At 34.2% G+C, this 19,240-nt stretch overlaps 2 protein-coding genes across 2 annotated transcripts; both read left to right on the forward strand.

Annotated features, from left to right (window-relative positions):
- Positions 1–2,297: 2,297 nt before the first annotated feature.
- TRIADDRAFT_33605 (uncharacterized protein) lies at positions 2,298–5,060 on the forward strand (the record flags this gene model as incomplete). Its single annotated transcript, XM_002118044.1, has 6 exons — positions 2,298–2,979; positions 3,115–3,515; positions 3,641–3,807; positions 3,906–4,062; positions 4,402–4,577; positions 4,709–5,060. 6 exons carry the CDS (start codon positions 2,298–2,300, stop codon positions 5,058–5,060), a joined length of 1,935 nt encoding a protein of 644 aa, XP_002118080.1.
- A 3,321-nt stretch (positions 5,061–8,381) lies between these two features.
- TRIADDRAFT_62122 (uncharacterized protein) lies at positions 8,382–19,069 on the forward strand (the record flags this gene model as incomplete). Its single annotated transcript, XM_002118045.1, has 31 exons — positions 8,382–8,417; positions 9,796–9,846; positions 10,086–10,312; positions 10,551–10,681; positions 11,021–11,208; positions 11,303–11,451; positions 11,550–11,655; positions 11,736–11,822; positions 11,939–12,052; positions 12,139–12,237; positions 12,329–12,458; positions 12,505–12,606; positions 12,684–12,736; positions 13,167–13,276; positions 13,390–13,489; positions 13,653–13,722; positions 13,805–13,907; positions 13,981–14,065; positions 14,454–14,527; positions 14,594–14,651; positions 14,791–14,874; positions 14,969–15,142; positions 15,207–15,306; positions 15,403–15,511; positions 15,634–15,713; positions 15,792–15,892; positions 15,968–16,207; positions 16,334–16,473; positions 16,600–16,703; positions 17,983–18,044; positions 18,989–19,069. The coding sequence occupies 31 exons, from the start codon at positions 8,382–8,384 to the stop codon at positions 19,067–19,069; spliced, it is 3,348 nt and encodes a 1,115-aa protein (XP_002118081.1).
- Positions 19,070–19,240: the final 171 nt, after the last annotated feature.

A 19,240-nucleotide genomic window follows, 5' to 3' on the forward strand; every position in this document is an offset into this window, starting at 1 on the left:
TTGAGAATAACAGTAACTTGAAAGCTGTCTACTTGGCAGGAAAATATTGCGCTATTCTTTCTAGCTATGGTGATTTATTACAATCACTTTTCAGACCAAAATTTATCCAAATTGGAATACTATTCCTTTGGCTGAGGATGAAATTAACTGGAAGGTTGTCTACTTTGGTAAAAAGCAGAAGATAAAACATAGCGCTATGCTTAAAGAAGAATAAACAGGAAGGTGTTAACTCCAGTTGAATCTATCACTGTCAAATCTAATTCTAAATTAGGGGTATTACCAAGTGTCGTTGAGAGATTGCTTGGTTTTACAGTAAGTTTTTATTAGCACACTATACAACTATCTTTTATTTAGATTTTCTGCTAGAAATTATCGCTATGTAACAATATCATGGATTAGGAATGCTTAGTTTTATAAGAAATAATTATTGATAAGGTTATGTTGAGTAAGGCTTCTTGATTTTAAACAAATGTATTAGAGTCAAGTAGAAATCATAATTAGCTAGTGAACGATAAAAAAAAACTAGATCATTCTTTTATAAACCAAAATATTTGTACTGTAGTCGGCTGGAATTGCATTTTAAGAATTATGGTAGATGGTTATCATGTACAAGCATTCTAGCAAATTTAATGATAGACACAAGCGTAGTTGCAGTGAAGCTAATTATACGCTTTTGCAACACTTCTGAAATCGATGGATTACTTTCCTTACTTCATCAAACTTGATGAACCTTGTTTTAACGCTACTCGTACATTGTAACATAACCCAAAGTGATCCACATTAGCATTTTATTCAAACTAAAACCTAGACACAAAGTGTAGAGATGCATCTCATATTGGATTACATTGATAGCTATATTTGATATCATTCGATTTCAAAGATTTGATACTCGTATTATTAGCCAGTTTGCTATCGCATGATAATAGATCGATGCGACTTGATATCCTGTCATTGTGAAGACACCGGATACCTTCAAATGATGATGTTGGACATAATAGAAGATTAACGATATGTTTTTAGGTAGATTGAATTATACCGTAAAACATAGTGATGGTCTATTTAAGCAAGCATCTTCTGTTTCATAACTTAAGTTTGATATTAGGCAACTTAGTTACAGTAAATAGATTAAACGAATTGTACAAGAACTGATGAGATGAGCTTAGAGGATATTAAAATTCACTTCTTTTGATCTCAGGATACATTAGATTAGGCTCTTCCCCTGATTCATTTTTTGCCCTACTATCCTTAAAGTCAGCTGAAAAAGCCTTTTTTTTCTAAATTCTATCAGCTAGAGACAATTACTATGTGTGATAATTAGATTTAGATTGGATATACTTTTATAACAATGAATCCATTTTTAGACAATTGTTGCCTTTCTATTAAATAAGCAATCAAGCCATTAACGATAATGCTTTAGCGATCAATCCTTGGACCAAGGATTATTTCAAAGGTTAAGGATAACTAAAACCAAGGACGAACGCTAGTTTGATCTACGTACAATCAGTACTGTACTATGCAATCGCGATATTTCTGTCCTTAACTACGTAACCAATATCGTCGACGACTTCAACTTAAAATGAAAGATGAATGCTAGTGAATGTTTGATAGTATATTAAGAGGAAATATCGCCAAAACATCAGTTTAATAATATAAACTATGCATGATAACATAAATAAGTATGATGGTAACGTAACGTAAGAGTTGCTCCAATTTTAAACGCAGGCAGCCTTCCCTTGAAGCAATCCGTGACAATTAGCAATCAACTTAGGGACTTGTCTAATCAAAACCAAAAGCAAAATATCATTTTAAAGCTTCAAGACAGTATAAAACTAAGCCCCAATGGACGATTTATTCTCTCATTTATTGCGGTAATAGATTGTATGTTAATCATTTGTCACGTAACAGTGCAATATAGATTATTGATTCCGGCTTTGTGACGATTAATTTATTGATTTGATAGATTAGATCTTGTCTTGCTCTTATTCTTCCTACTAGGCACGTGATTTTTTTTCACGCTATGGTTCAAATGGCGCTATAAGGCAATGATTGTTGTTTAATTGTCTTGTAAATTAGAATTGGGCTCATTGAGTTGGCAAAAAGGACGACTGGATCCGACTACAAATAAAAATTATTTGTCAACAATTTTCATAGCACTTTCTTGCCTCATCTTACAGGAGGGCCTGAAAGCGATGTTTAAAAGTAAACATTTACCGACAACTTCATCCAATTCATCCCGTGGTGGTATTTCTACAGCAATGGAGCAAAGGGATGAAAATGATGAAATGGAGGAATCAACCATGTACCGCTATGGGCTGGGTCCATTTCAACCTCAATGCCTTCAAATTCTTAATCATCGATGGTGGCTAATTACAGTCATTTGCTTGTATATCATCTTTGCCGGAATGCTAATGACTGGATTTTCTGCGGTAACAGTAACATCATTAGAGAAACGCTATGAGTTGAGAAGCACTGAAACAGGAGCGCTGCCTTCCGCTGGCGAAATTGCCAGCGCCATCATTGGTATATTAGCAAGTTATTTCGCTGGTCGACATCATAAAGGAAGATATTTAAGTGTAGGTGCGATCGTTTTGGCGTTAGGGGCTTTGATGTATTCATTGCCTCATTTCGTCACGGATCCATACACCGTGGTCAGTTCTTCCACCAATTATAGCGATTTATGTCTAGAAACGCAATCCACACCATCCAATCTATGCGATAAAGAATTTCATCATGGCGGACAATCAAACATTCGCTATTTCTTTTACATGTTTCTAGTAGCACAATTACTGATGGGAGCAGGGAATAATTTAATCTGGAATGTTGGTACGGCTTATATCGATGAAAATGTTCATCCCGTTTCTTCGCCGTTATACATCGCCGTTACTTATACCGTTAGTGTTGTCGGACCTGCTGCGGGCTATATTTTAGGAGGAATCTTTTTAAATCGGTACATCAATTGGCCAGAAGCACCACCACCAGGTACAGTTTCTTGCCTCATTGAATTGTTAAATGATCTGTTTAAGCCATCATTTATTTTATTACTTCATTATTAAGTTAAAAGACAATTTGTAATGATATTATGGGACTCTTTAAAATCCCTATTGCTATATCAAGGTTTAACACCATATGATGCACGCTGGATTGGTGCTTGGTGGCTTTGTTTTATCGTCTCTGCTGCTTCTTTAGGATTCATTGCTGTACCTCTTTTTGGATTTCCACGAAAATTGCCGGGATATGAAAAGCACAAGCGGCTTCGCGAAGAGATGGCCAATAGTAATGGCCATCGTGATTATGGCATTAACCTGAAAGATTTTATTAAAGCTAGCCAAGAATTATTTCGAAATAAAGCGTTTGTCTTCCTAACATGCGCTGGAATATTAGAGTATCTCGCTACTATAGGAATCAGTTGGTTTTTTCCTAAAATTTTAGAGACACAATTTCGTTTACCTTCTTATGTAGCTAGCTTTACTGTAGGCCTCATCACTGTACCAGGAGGGTGCGTCGGTATGATTTTGGTAAGCTAGATCAATTGTAATACTCCCCATAGAGATGCTCGAAAGATGAAATTGAGTGTAGTTCATTCAGTTTCGATAGCCACAATTATTTCAAATTAATTCGTGCTATTTTCACTTTTCCTTAGGGTGGTATGCTTGTAAGAATTTTTAGAATGAATGGTCGTAAAGCAGCTAAGTTGGCTTGTATTCTTGGTTTTGTTGATTGTGCTCTATCAGCAGTTTTCTTACTTGGCTGTGATAGTCTTCCATTTGCTGGAGTTAATGCTCCATATACTAGTCATTCATTAACATCGTAAGTAAAAACTTGACTCTATCTTATGATCTATATTTCAATTTTTGATATTAACTTGTGTTAATAGAGTTCTCTTGACCATAAATTAGGAATATTAGCTTCAATGAAGTCAATTTAACTGCGATTTGTAATTCAGGCTGTATGTGCAATAAGGTCGAGTATAATGCTATTTGTGGATCAGATGGAAAAACTTATTACTCTCCTTGTCATGCTGGTTGCAAGACAAGTTATTTTGATGCGGAAAATTTAACCTATGTAAGACTTACTTACATAGAATTCTAGACGTGCAATAGTCTGTTCTCTAATCAGTATTATTTTAATATTGCAAAAATTCATGAAATGGATATAAAATTTAAATTGCTCTTTAGTTTCGCATATGATTTTGCTAAATCAGGCTAGGTGTACGATAATTTCTATTTACGATATACGTACAGACTATTTCTCTTATCAGTGTCACTATCGTGCAATAATTTATTGCAAGGAAGCGGCATTAAAACTACTTTTTAGTTCACTTGTGAATGACTAAATCGGAATAGGTTTATAATTTTCTTAAGTGAAAGCTACTTATATCTGCTTCTTTTCACTCTATTAAAGGCTTATCGTAACTGTAGCTGTATCCCAAAGGCAAGCGATACCTATTCCAATTATGATGCTATTCAGGGATCGTGCACATCAAATTGCCAAGAATTTAAACCATTCGTTATAGGTATCAGCATTGCAATAGTTGCCGTTATGTCGAAAACTGTTCCCTCTACCGAAGCTTTACTACGGTATGTCAGGAAGACTGGAGTATACTTATATTATTCAATACTCTTGAAATGATTTGATAAAAAAAATAAGTGCGCACTGCGTCAAAGATACAATTGATGTGGTAAATTAATAACATATTAATTGATGATAGATCTGTACCTGAAAATCAACGAGTTTATGCTTTGGGCGTCAGTTCAGCTATGATTCGTTTGGCTGGGAATTTACCCGGACCAATCTTAATTGGAGCATTTATCGATTATTCATGTTTACTCTGGGGCAACGAATGCGATTCCTCGTCGACTTGTTGGTTTTATGACAGTAGAAAGATGGGAATGTACCTTTATATATCCCTAATTATGATCAAGCTTCTGTCTACTTTCTTATTTATTCTAAGTTGGAGGTATTATAGAAAAGATCAAGGTCTTTCTTCTACAGGAAGTACCCATTTACTCGATTTTAGCCATAAGAGTGAAGATATCACTCGAGGTAAGGATGCCATTTAAATCTCGAAAGTATTAGACATTGAAATGCTGACTTCCATTGTCGAAAGCATAAAATACTTCTAAAGAGTTAAATTTTGACTTGATGTACCGTGCAATCATGAATACTTTTGATTGTGATATGACTGTAATTCGATTTTTATAACCGCATTTTCGCCGTATTGGATCATGGACTACCTTTAGTAGTCTAGAATTTGATTAGCGCTGGTTGGTACTGAATGAAATACTGTATTAAGATTTAAAATCTTAATTAACTTAATCATGAGCAATTTTGTCTTTCTTTCTTGCGTATCTCATCTACAATCGTATTGACAATATTTTACTTGCTACATACTTTGCAATTATAATTTATTCCATCTGTCTTTTATAAAGCTGATGCCCAGCAATAGAAGGTTTCATTGATAGGCCTTGAGAGTGGCCGCTTTTCAATCATGATAAAATTAATGTCCATTATTCCTTAGCTAATGGATATGCTACCGGAGTAGCTAAGTTGTTATACTTTAAAACTTTCTCTCAATATTGACTCGTAAAATTTTGCTTGAAAAATTTAATAAAATGGAATCCGTTCATACTCCATTTCGGATTGTGATTGCAATATCGACGCAAAATAGATCCTATCCATAAGTAATTATATAATAATAATTATCCTAACGTATGGTATATTATTCATTTCAGAAATCTTAAATTAACGATAACAGCTAGCTTAGCGATGTTTAATTCATTTTTTTTTTATATTAAGATTGATCTAACTGTTGCCCTTACCCATAGATATTATCGACTTTATGGGTAGTTTAATAAGAGGTTATATTTTACATAGTTTATAATTCCTGTGTTAGTAATTGTGAAGGTCATTGATTACAGTCTACTTTATACGCGTACGCGTGTGCGTGGTTGATCTAGCTGAATTTTTAGGGTTCTAACAATGTATCAAGTAGCTCAGTAGGGCTAGTAGCAACTACTGGAACTATCCAACAAGATCCATGAACTAACCGTAGTTTTTTAATTACTTTATGAAGCTGCGTCGTTGATACAGACTTCATTTCAGACCATACATTCCAGGGTTAGCGTTCAGATATGGATTGATCGTACTAAAATTAGATTTTACCCTAGAATGTGCTATATGCCATCTTGTTGTTTCGTCCATTTCATTTTATCCAGATAGATTTGAGTGCTTGATGAATTTCAACCTCTTTAATCCTTTATTCAGTATAGACGCAAATTTACACAAATGCTTAAGATCGTCCGATTCATTAACTCGATACAAGTGGTAGCGTTTATCTTGATTGTTAATATAATAAAATTGGAGGGCTGAAGAGTCTACTTTGGAAATGATCAAGCAGCTCCATATAAGTACTAGCGCCTATCTTGATTGTTGATATAATAAAATTGGAGGGCTGAAGAGTCTACTTTGGAAATGATCAAGCAGCTCCATATAAGTACTAGCGCCTATCTTGATTGTTAATATAATAAAATTGGAGGGCTGAAGAGTCTACTTTGGAAATGATCAAGCAGCTCCATATAAGTACTAGCGCCTATCTTGACAGTTAATAGGATGAAATTGGAGACCTAAGCAGCTGCATCCAAACAGTAGCGCCATTTCGATAGAATGAAATTGAAGACCTGAAGGACCTGTTTTGGATATGATCAAGCAGCTCCGTACCAGTACCCGTACCAGTAGTAGCGCCAATCTTGATAAAGTGAAATTGGGACCTTCAGAGTCTGCTGTTCAATTGATCAAGCAACTCCATGCAAGCACTTAAACTTAGATATTACCTGACTAATACCTATACTGTCATCCTAAAATGGAACACATTTTCTATATATCTAAAGTCAGAAGGATACTATTTCGAATTGATCCCTGACTACGAACCAGCGACTCGCCGTCACTTTTTATTGACCTAAAATAGTATGTTACTGTTGTACAGTATATTCTCCGTAGCTCATCTGAGCGCAGGCCAAATTACATGCGTACTTGCCCTAGTACAAGCCTTCCAAAAAACTTTTATTTCTTGTCAACAATCAAAAGTTGACCAAGATTTCGAGCTTGGAATGAAATTTTACCGTTGCCTTTTAATGCTCTGATTACCTCAAATCACTCCCTTCCAAGCTATTCTGCTCACTTGATCTACCGAGATCAGATCCACGCGCCAACTGGAATCATTTTAGCGACGTCCAGAAGGCAGGGCCAGTGATGCTCATGCATAGGTACAGTGTCAAATGCAGGTAACTTTATGGAATTTGGCCCTAGCCTTTTATGCATGGATACCTCCAGCTCTGATTAACGTGGATATCCGATCCCAACCATATGAAATGACTTTTGCCTCTAGATCCATGACCCTAACCATGCATCTAGAGGCAAAATACTTCCAATTGTAGGGCCAGATATCCATTTTGATCCAATACCTGCAATTGCTCCTTTCAAAAGTTATTTTGGCAACGTTATCCCACGACTATCATTCCACAGTCACGGTGATAATTGGCGTAGCACCAGCAACGCTTAAACAGAGGTTCCTTCTGTCGAGAACCCATAGCAGAATAGAGAAATTTACAGATACCAAAGACTGCTAAAGAGAAATCATCGACTTTTGAGGTATCTAGCAGTCCAAGACGATACGAAACTGACAGTAAAAATAAATAATAAGGGGAAAATCAACTTCAAGTGTCTTTAACACAAGGTATGCCAAGGTGTTTGAAACAGTACCCTACAGTAGACTAATGGTTGTATCATAGTAATCAGTCAATCACTTCGGTAGGAGGAAAGTGTGGAACAAAACTTTTTACAGTATCACAGTACAGTACGTACTGTACTTTTGGTACTACTTGTACTGTACACTGTACAGTACAGTACAAGTGTACAGGACTCAATACAGTATAGTATACGCTACAGTACAGTATAGGGGTATTGCTTTGATTCTAGTACTAAAGCATACCAAAAACCAACCGGTCCGGTAGGCTCATTCACTCCAACGTTGCCATAGACATTGACGAAGGATTTTCGCCATTTTGGCTACCTTGGACAAATTATTGACTGCAAGGCCATTTTACTCACTAATTAAAGCGTTGAATTTCACCTACTGTCGCCAAGATTGGCTGCCAACGCTTGAAATTGTATCATGACGACAAAGTAATGGTACTATTGGATCTAGGGTGATACGTGCTATCTTGCAATCGTCTGTTTCTTATTGTTGATGGACATAAACCTAATCGAAACGGATGTTCAATTAACTCGGGATTATCGTGCAAGTCCAAGGCATAGAATCGACGTAGTGGCCAATTTTGCTGGTTTTATCTCGCCTTAGTCAATGAGAGAAGGCAGTGACGACGATGGCAAACGTCAGCTGGAAAAGGAAAGAATGTACGGTAAGGAAGCCATAGATCCTAGTCGATGATGAGACTTTGCCGATGATCATCTTGGAGAGGAAAGAGGGAATACCTCAACCCTCTCAGCTTAATTATTATACTACAGTTTTATTCAGCGATAATTACACTAAATAGGTATCAATTCGGTGAAATGATCACTTCGATCCATGCTAGTATATCTTGAACTTCTACATTGCAAAAGGACTTACTAGCGATGATGCACTTCAATTCACAAATGAGTATATCCAATTGAGATTGGATTTTAGTTTATTGACAGTGCCCACAAATAATGGCAAAATCCGGCATACATAAGTGATTTTGCTATTGTGTCTGTTGTACTGTGTCCTATCCTTAACGACTAGTGAACTCAATAATGACTGCCAAATCAATCAGTTGCACCAATGATTGAGAAAGTCAATAAAATATTCAACTTACTGATAATGGAAGTACTTAGGTATGAATAAACCTGTATCTAGGCGAGAGAGTGTTTGAAATCATGACTCACAGTACATCATGCCTTGGATGACATTCAACTCCATGGCAAAGCAGTCAGTCGTAATGGTCAGACTAAATCCGATAAAGAATAAGACCATTGATTTGATTTTAATTCAAATTTCACTTCTCTCTGCCTATTTCCAAATATTTTACCTTCACCTAACATCATAAATCATAATAGTTCTAATTAATAGAGTGCTTGCCCCGGATGACTGCACGACAAGTTAATTACGTAGATCGTCATTCTTGACTTTGTCTTATTATAATTACAATTTCAATACCATTATATAATACCGACCGAGTCATCTATAATTAATAAAAGGAATGGGCTTCATTAAATGAAGGCTATAAAGAATACCCTAGCATCGGTCTTCTTTGCTTTTCGGCTATAGTACTGTAGGCCTGTATAATTAGATTCAATTCCACAACTACTGTAGTTTGGCGTAACTCAAATGCATTAATTAGATTGATGTTACTGTGCATTTATTGTTGGAAGTACATCTTAAAGAGTTTAAATAAGAGTATGAAATGCATGATATTAACTAATTCTCAAATACCATCTGTAATGCCTAATTCTTCATCCTTTGATGGAGTAGTTATTTTAATCATCTTATAACGCGAATGGTGTAGAAGGTATGACTCATATATTCATATACGTTAGACTCTATATCCTGACTTAGCAAAAGGAATGTTGTGCATGCAACTAGAAGACCTGGAGACATTGTTAAACATTCCACGATCTGCTTTCAATAAATAGAGTATTCAATCAAACAAAATAATTAAAAAATCGTCATGCACTTTTTTGTGCCTACAGATTTTGTTATAGAGTATTAAAATCAAGTGGATAATGTTTATTTCATTTTTACCATTTCTTATCTACAAGGATAAAGAAGATGTACATCTAATAAATATCGACAAGTTTATCAAGGAAAAGGTAAGAATCTGTCTGATTGACCAAATTGTTCGGTTTTTGTATTAATGACTAGCAAGTCAATTTTCATGACATAACATGTGTCGTGAATTGACCTACTTGTGCTCAATAACATCTAGATAGATACACTTAGATTAACAATTTTAAGTTCCGCTCATAAATATGAGACTGATAATATTTTATTCCTTAGTGCCTAGTTGAAATATAAAAGTTACATTGCATTCTTTTTTCTGTTATTTTAGAATAAGGTGTATAGGGGCTTAGATAGCCGTACCGCATTTGAAAAGCTTTATAATGAATTACAGCTACAATGCAAATTGTATATAACAAAGTTGGATTCCCAAAGCTGGCGCAGTTTAATCTTAAGTCTGAGTAGAAATCGACATTCATCTTTGTCGATAATATCTGTTGGACTTCTTATCGTTGCCATTTGCATGCTCGTCTTAGCGTCTATATTCAGTAGTACTGTGTAAGTACTGAATAGCTTGTTAACTGTGAACGCGATAACGCCATAACATAACTGTAAGATGTTTGTGTTAGACGGATAAATTGTAAATGCCCACTAGTAAATGTTCATGAATACAGTTCCTTTCTTCAAAATTTTTCAAATGTCAATGAATATACTTCTCTTATTGATCGCAAATGTAGCCTATGCAGGAATGAGATTAGTTTCAAACTCATTTAAACTTTCTGTTTGTATATTGCAGGAACCATGTCGTAGAAATACTTATTTTGACCATGTTTGGTGTTGTCAATGTTTATATTGCTATTAAAGAGGAAAAATTACGAAGAACTGAAAGAGCTCGGCGCATGCTAGATATTCTTAGCGAAAACTTCGGTATTTTACCCCACTACAAAAAATACTACAAATTAGTTTACTGTATCCAAATTAGAGAACGGCTTGATTATACGAAAATGCATTTCCCAACACTTTTACTTTCGATGCATATTAAGTTACTGACTTAACAAGCCTGCAATATCATACTTATTTAGGGCGTTAAAGTAGTGTTCATTACATAAAAGATATAAGCCTTCAACTTAACATTGTTAATTGGAATTTGTTGTATGCGCTATAAACCAAACGATGCTATTGGTTTCTAGTTTAGTCGTATTTGTGTCAATGTATCTTATTATTGTGTCTACCCGTAGTAAAACGTTTGTCATTGCTATTTGTTAGGTGACGAGGGCAAATCATTCCGTGGAGACATCTCATATATCAGTAAAGACCGCCCTATTAATCATTCATTCAAAATGGTTTGGGCTTATCGTGATGGAAATATTGTTAATTTACCCCAAAATTTGCTCGTAGAAGAGGACGTAATCTTATTGGCGCCTGGACAAACAGCCCCAATCAAAGTTTGTAAGGTATTTAAACACGATCCATTCTTACATGTTGTATACTTACTTTATCATGAATCGAAATGATTTTAAAAAATCAGCCATTCAAAAATTTTCCTAGCTTGATTCATCCTGGAAGAAATCTGCATGTGTTCTCGATGCAGACCAAACGTTTACTTTATTGGAAAATGCACCTGATATAGGTGGTGAATGTCTAGACTTTCGTGGAAATTTCCTAGTTCTGGAATCATTTCTTGCAAATCTCTCAAGGTAAATAGCACTATGAGCTCAACAGGACTAATGCAAGTACATTTTATTCCTTTAATTTTATTAATACTGCTATTATATTATACCCATGTGGCCATTAGAGATGAATTGCTTGATGTCGACAAGAAACCTGTTTCTCCCGTGGAAAATGGTCAATATTGGATTATACAAGAAGCTATGTTTAAATATATTGTACCTCTACTGTCGGTAATGAGATAGCTTATGTTTTTTGCAGTTGTCAATATCCTGTTGAGCACCGTTATTGATTGAAACTCTGTAATCCATAGTGCGCTTCAATATTATGCAATGCTCTAAGATTGATCTTAATTCCTGATGATGTCGGTCCGTGGTGGCATGTAATGTTAACATTGCAGGTGACAAAATGGAATCAATGTGATAGATGATCATGCTAATTAAGCATTCTCGCTATACTGCGTCTGACTAGAATGCATGCAATAATGTGAAGAAATGACTTGTAACTTCGTTGTAGGTGTACGTAATCATACCATACTTGCCATTATTTTATCCCATCTTTTGGACTGTGGGTAATATATACGGCGTTGCTAAAGTATTGAATACATTAAACAATCCGGAGGATGTAGAGGTAAGAGAACATTTGTTAAATGTTGTTAGAAGAGTATGCACCTATTAAGAGTAATCGGTATATTTTTATTAATTTGCTGTTTACAGTGGAAAGTGGTATTTCGTACGTTTTGGGAAATAGTTCAAGGATCGAGTCAATTTCTGCCTAGATCATGCAATATTGTTCATCTCTTGGGAAGAGTCACAGTTAGTAAAAAAATGCATCAAGTTGTAATAGCTGTTCACACCAGTTTTCTGTATAAATCACTAGTATTAACTTTCTGATATTCTATTTTAGTCCTTCTGTTGCATGGATCAACAGTCGCTTTTATCACCTCCCAATCCTTCTGTTAGTAAAGTTGTATTTCCTGATCCTGACAACGACCGTCAAATAGAAGAGCGAATTTCAGTTAATACTTTCAATTCAGGTTAGAATTGGAATTATTTGATCTTAAACTTAATTTCTTTGTGAAGTGCAAACTTACACAAACTACCGTAATTCTTTAGATGGAAGTAAAGTTTCTTCACAATATTCGGAATCGGCTACAAATGAAAACCCAGATATCGAAATGAAAGGTTACAAAGTTTAAATTGATATTTCCTTTAACTAGTAACTAATTTTGGGATTAATTTCTCCTTTTATACTATTCTAGATGCCAATGTTATAAGTCATGTAAAAGTGCTAGATTTATCCATAGATTCACAGGTACGAGTCTAGTTACCCTTGCATACTCAATGTAAACAAAGGATCCTTTATTGGTTCACTACTGTTTATAAGTGCAATTCTTACGTTAAACTATAAACTTATTTCCATACTAGATGATAGCATGTTTAGGTTTGGCAGCACTCATCCTGAACCTGACTTGTAAACTGTGCTACTTATTTTTATAGGATAATTTAAGATTTGACGATTATCAATGGCAGAATTATTTAAAGAACTTAAAACCAATCGTGCGTATCGTACCGTATTTTTATATTGATTACAACTATTGTGATTCGCATCCTGCTAGTTAATACATTTAGTTTCTGCTATGATCCTATTGTGTACGCAATTAAAATTACAATTGACAATTTTGGGTACATCAATTTCAGTCGAGATAAATTTTGTTCCTTGTATGAATTGCGACATGAAATAGGGATTAAATGCCTTGGTCACAATATCCAATCTATCAAATCATAATAAATTGAACATTCCTGATAAGGCTTTTGGCATCAAAACTTCACTGCCTATCACGATTTATGAATGGTCAGCTACGCTATAATATCCATAATTTTCTTAAACGCAGTAGTTTAAATTTAATAAATTTCTTTACTAGTCTTATACGAGTAATTCTTCCCTGAAATTTATAATAATTTCAGGAGCTTAAGGCAGCTAAGTTTGGCAATAGGATTCTCTGAGGGTGCCAAGAAGGCGTTTAAGCAATATGTAGAAATTTACTATATTGATAAAGTGCAAAAGGTTTAGATGTTTCTTAATTAATTAAAAATGAATATAGCATTATCAATAATGATCTAGTGATAGATGTTCTGGCTATCTATCGTTAATAGTTAAAATATACTGATATCGTAAATTGTTGTTATTACTGTTTCCTTTATTTATCAATACGGTGGATTACATGTAGTATGTTAAACCTTTAAAACGATGTCGAGTGCCGTATATGTTGTCCGCATGTTTAATAGAAGAAAGCATTGGTAATTATATTGTTTATTACTTTAAAAACTAATTTTAACCATTTTACTTTTTATGTTTTGCTAAGTTATTTATACTTTACAGGAAATGTACAAATGTTCAGTCAGGGTGGTGCTACCATCACTCTTGATCGGTGCTCCGAATATTGGACAGGCAGTGGTATCTGTAAATTGCCTGTAAATAGTGGGTTAGTCAGATATTTACGAGATCTTGAGTGGAAATTAGAGTATTGACGAAACCTTTAACATTTTCGGATCAAGGCTTCGAAAAGCAATTCTGGATGTTTTCAGACGTAATAATTCTACGGGATATTGCCTAATTCTTGCTTACAAGCCAATTGTCGAAGTTAGTCCATGAAATTTGGGATATGATAATTACGTAACATCAAGTTGGGGTATCTCGCCTAGATTCTAATAACTTGATGTTTTATGATTCAATCTAATCAGAAAATTTCAAATTTCAAAAATCGCTGCTTAGTAAGTCGACGAGTATCATTAGTCGAATCTAATCTTCCCCCACAGTATGAAACGTAAGTAAAGTAAATACATAATATAACCTCTAATAGCAGCGCATAACTCGTTTGGGATTTGCACGTTAGGTATGCGATGATTAATAGCCAAACAGACAGTAGCCACAGGAAGCAGGTATCCGTTAATAATTAATAATTATATGTATAAGTTGTGAACATGATTGTAATCATATTAATTAATCTTATAATATTTACAATATACAGTCTAGCAGTGATGCATCTACCGATCATCTGAGTAATAAGAAATTAGTAGGTTCTGATGAAGAGGCAGTTCTGAGGTTCGTTTCAGATTCGCTGTTCTATAGTAGAATATTTTTGATTTTCATTTGTTCATTATTGTTTAGGTTGTTAGAATCGCAAATTTTTATTGGTATGCTATGCTTTGAGCACGAAGTGAGACAGGTATAATACTCAACACACGATAGAATTAAGCATCTGCAGTAAATAGCTTTTCCACAAAGGCTACTAACATCGTATTGCGATTATTGTAAACCCATTTTAATTAATTATTTTAACCCATTTACTTGCATTTTTGTAATAGAATGTGGTTTCGTTGATTGAGCACCTTGATCATGCTGGTATAAGATTTGTATTATTTTCATCCGAGAATGAAATAAAGAGTAGGGTTAGTTAAAAAGTTGTAATAACCAGCTGCTTTTATACATTAATTTTAGTTTTAATGAGTATTTATAAAATCCATTGTCTGTTTACCATTTCAGGCATTTTCGAAAAAGCTTGGTCTCGAAACGGGATGGAATTGCCATATTTCACTTATGGAGCCGGAAAATAATCTTCGTAAAAGGACTGATACAAACTGTGGCATTGACTTAGATGATAGTAATTTAGATAACGATGAATTTGAAGCTACACATGAATATCACACTTCTACGGCGGTACGTAGTAATTGGTTTCTATTTGTGTTTATCATGAATTGAAAGAATGATTTGTAAATTATAGGCCAAATTACCTTGTGGTACTGCTGCAATTCGACCACATCTGGAAACCGTCGACGATGTACCGTTATTGGTGCCACTATTTACGGATTGCACTCATGAAGGTACCTTTGCATTGTTGAAATATTCATATTTTATGTTCATTACAAGACTTTGGTAGTTATACATCCCGTTGTGATTCATGTCATCTTGAAATGTAGCTTCATTAGAAATGATCACGATCATGCAAGAATACAATGAAATAACGTGTTGTGTAGGAAGTTCCATGAACTGTGAAAATTCCAAATTATTTTCCAGATCTGATATTAGGTAGAAGCGAATAATACCGTAATACCAAATTGTGCACTGTAGATAGTTATTAGCATATTCCAATTTTCATTGTTTTGATTACCATTTTACAAAAATCGCAAACCTCAATTCCTGCATCGCAGCATAGCTGTAAATCCTGAATTTCCAAAGCATTGCGAGAATATATCTGACGAAGATCGAGATCATTCCGTTAGCTATGAAGGTAGTTACAAGTGCAATAAATTTAAGATAGGCACTTTTATTGTGGCAAGTTACTAATGCTTATTGGGTGTTTACCTAGGCAAAACACCCTTGGTGATAAGCTCTTTACTGAATACTTTTTGCTGTCCATTGTTGTATGATTGTAATAATTATGTGGAAGTGATTGAAGTCATGAAGGAGGTAAATTACATTTTTCCCTTTCCATTTATAATAAATGAAAAATTAAATACCATATCATACCAACTTTGTTATTAGGCCAGAATTTTGTGTTATGGTCTCCATTCTTGCTGTCTGTTTCTGGTTTCTTGCCAAATCTCTTTATCGCTATTGTTGTTGCTAAGCTCATTCTTACTAATGCCACCCCCATTAGCCGGATATCACATTTTATGGTTTACTTGCGCTATCATCCCACTTATCGGAACTCCGTTGATATTATCACGCAGCTCCCATGATATGATGTCGCTAATGACCGGAAAAAATAACCAGCATCGCAAGGTATGCCGACTTGTAAGAATTAATGGACAATTCTTTCTTACAGGAAATTTGAGATAACTTTGCTGCACCAATAATTATCAACTGTGCGAGCAATCATTGTACCTGAGACAATTAATTCATTTGCAGAATAAGAAGATGAAAGCTATGTACCTGCTATTGAGATTTGTCCCATCGGTGATAGTCTCCCTTATATGCTATTATCTCACATTAAATTTTAATTGTAATAAAAACAGTGGTGGTGAGTGCCACTTTTTGTTAGGGAATAGGTGAGTTGGGTGTTGATTCGAACATAAAATCAACCGCAGCTATGTACTATGTACTAGAATTTATAACATAATTATCAATGATTTAATACTAATTTATTGCTTAATCTGTGCTGCGATTTGGTTTAGAAATAAATCTGGTAATGGTTCATGGAATGGATGGTTGACGACCAATCATCGGGAGCTTACTATTGCTCAAAATCAAACGTTTGCACTCATGTGTATCTATTTCGGTAGGTCTTATATTCTGAAATAGAATAATATTATTGAATGGCTGACAATGAAATACTCTTGGATATATTTATTGCAGTGGAGATATCGATAGGTTTTGTAGATACATTTAATCTAAGAATTTGGCGATCTCCTTTTTCCAATCGCACTTGGCTAATTTCATGCACCATCTCGTAAGGAATCTTTGTCCTTTCAGTTTATTGAGTTAGCAGTGAAGTTTTGTATAGTTGATTATTACTACCATCAAATGTGTTAACGCTATCGAATTATAATTAAAACCAGGATTCTGTTGGGACTGTTAATAGTCGTTGTAAATACTGCAGCGAACATGGTCGAATTTGATTTGTTTAGAATAGTTCCGACCTCTGTCTTTATTATATCGACGTCTTGGTCGTTGGTTGTTTTAGTTTTAAACGAAATTGTAAAATATTATGATATCAGGTACCAAGGGCAAATTAATAGTGTTTTGTGCATTAAATCATAATGTTTTTATGTCATTAATATTCATAATGGAATGGTTTCTTGTTTAAAGGCTTCAAGTACGATTCCAGAAACGAGAGAGACTAAAATTTGATACGAAACTTGGCATGAATTCTCCTTTTTAAAATTTAATTCATGAATTTTACTATTGTGATTATTAACATTGATTGATGAAACTTTTAACAAATTTCGGTGATTTAATCTGATTTGGAACCTTAATTTTGTACATAGGAATAATGATAACGTAAATTAGATTTATTATCTCAATTGTATGTAAGAGAACAGCGACCAGATAAATTTTTATTACCATTTCATTGTTGATAACTGAATAGACAAACTTTATTCAAAATCACCTTCCGAATGAGAAATAAAGAATCTTTTTTCAAACTGTAAAATTATATCGTCGTCATTGATAATGATATGATCCGTAAGCTACCGCTGATATTATTACTTACCTAATCACTAGCTTTCAGCACGTAGATGATACGATGAAATTATACATACCGTCATAGATAACGGTATTATCAACAAATACCAGAGTTTGTTATCTAATGAAAATTAAGATAAGCATTAGTTTACAAAAATCTCTTCATGACAGAATATATGTATGCTACAGCAAATAAACAATACGAGTATAACGCTAAAGGTTGCCCAAGAGCTACCGATACGTAATCGGAAGCTACAAAAGATTCTGTCACTAGTACAATTTCATTGTGCGGTTTGATTATTACTTTAGTGAGGATTAATTTTGCTATCCAACAATTGTGAAATTTTAATTTCTATTGCCAATAATTAATTGAGGCCAGAAGATTAATCATATCTATAAGAACAACGTTGGTGCTGCTGCTTACCTTTATATACAGGTAATGAAATGTTTTAATACAACAATATATTAAGTATCGATGTTGTTTGTTTACTCGTTTTTTGATAGGTATAACTGGCATATTTTCAAACAGTTAATGTCTTCATTCATTAAGAAATGGATGAATGAATTATTAATGCAAGTTAGTGTTGATGTTTGTTATTTTAAAATAGTCTTAATGATAATCTTCCATAGGAATAGAAATAACGTTGCAATAGCTTAGTTCTCGCTTCTTGATTTCCTTATGTCTATTTATTACAAATTAATGTAAACTGTCTCAGCAATACTTTCAGATAACTGAATACGTCGGCAATAAAAGATTTGCAATCAGTTTATAAGCAAATATTTTAAATTGTTTCTATCAGAATTATGGTTGATAAGTTGTGGATGAATTTAAACCAATGCTTACGTAACTATTAGACCGTGCTCAGTAAGCCTAATTTTGAATTTAAATTTAGCTAATTTTTAGTCATTGCTTTCAAATTCTGGGTAAATCTGCTGTAAAATACCCTTCTGAAATAGTGTATCTAGCTAATAAAGGGGTTTATTTTTCGGCTAAGTTTAGGTATTCCTATATTCAGAGTCATTTGCTGTAAGCCAGAATAAACTTGATCTACAAAAGCAATACTTACGAAATAAGCTAAGTTAAATAGACGTAGGTATCGTTTTTTTTTAGCTTGAATTTGATTTCATTCAGATCTTGATGAATATAAATCAGCATAATTGTGTAATAAACTATAGTAACATTTCTCCAGATCGGTATGAATCTGAAAGCTAAACACAGTCTCGAGCCAATACTATGGTTGAGATGAGTTTGGCTTCACGTTTTAGATATTTCTGCTGTAATGGATAATAGAATTTGGAAACATTGAATCAAAACGTAAGAATAAGTTATTGAGCTGGGCTAAATGAGTGCCAGTCTAACTGAAATTTTATCCCTTGTAGTCACAATTTGCCATGAATGTATTACTAAGATATGTAGAACTGGAATCAAAGCGTACTATTGAATTTGGTGGCCTATGCTAAGACACCTTTCAATCAAAATGAAGCTTTGCTGTAATTATGCTTTATGGCAGAACTTTAACCTTAAAATAACACTGGAGTTTGCTAGAAGCTAAGTGTTGATAATTTTGCTTTTTTTTACAGTAGCATTCTTTTAGGATCAACTAATTGATAGCGAAAAAAGTGGTGAAGACT

This window comes from Trichoplax adhaerens, genomic scaffold (assembly GCF_000150275.1).
Source record: "Trichoplax adhaerens TRIADscaffold_36 genomic scaffold, whole genome shotgun sequence".
NCBI lineage: Eukaryota > Metazoa > Placozoa > Uniplacotomia > Trichoplacea > Trichoplacidae > Trichoplax > Trichoplax adhaerens.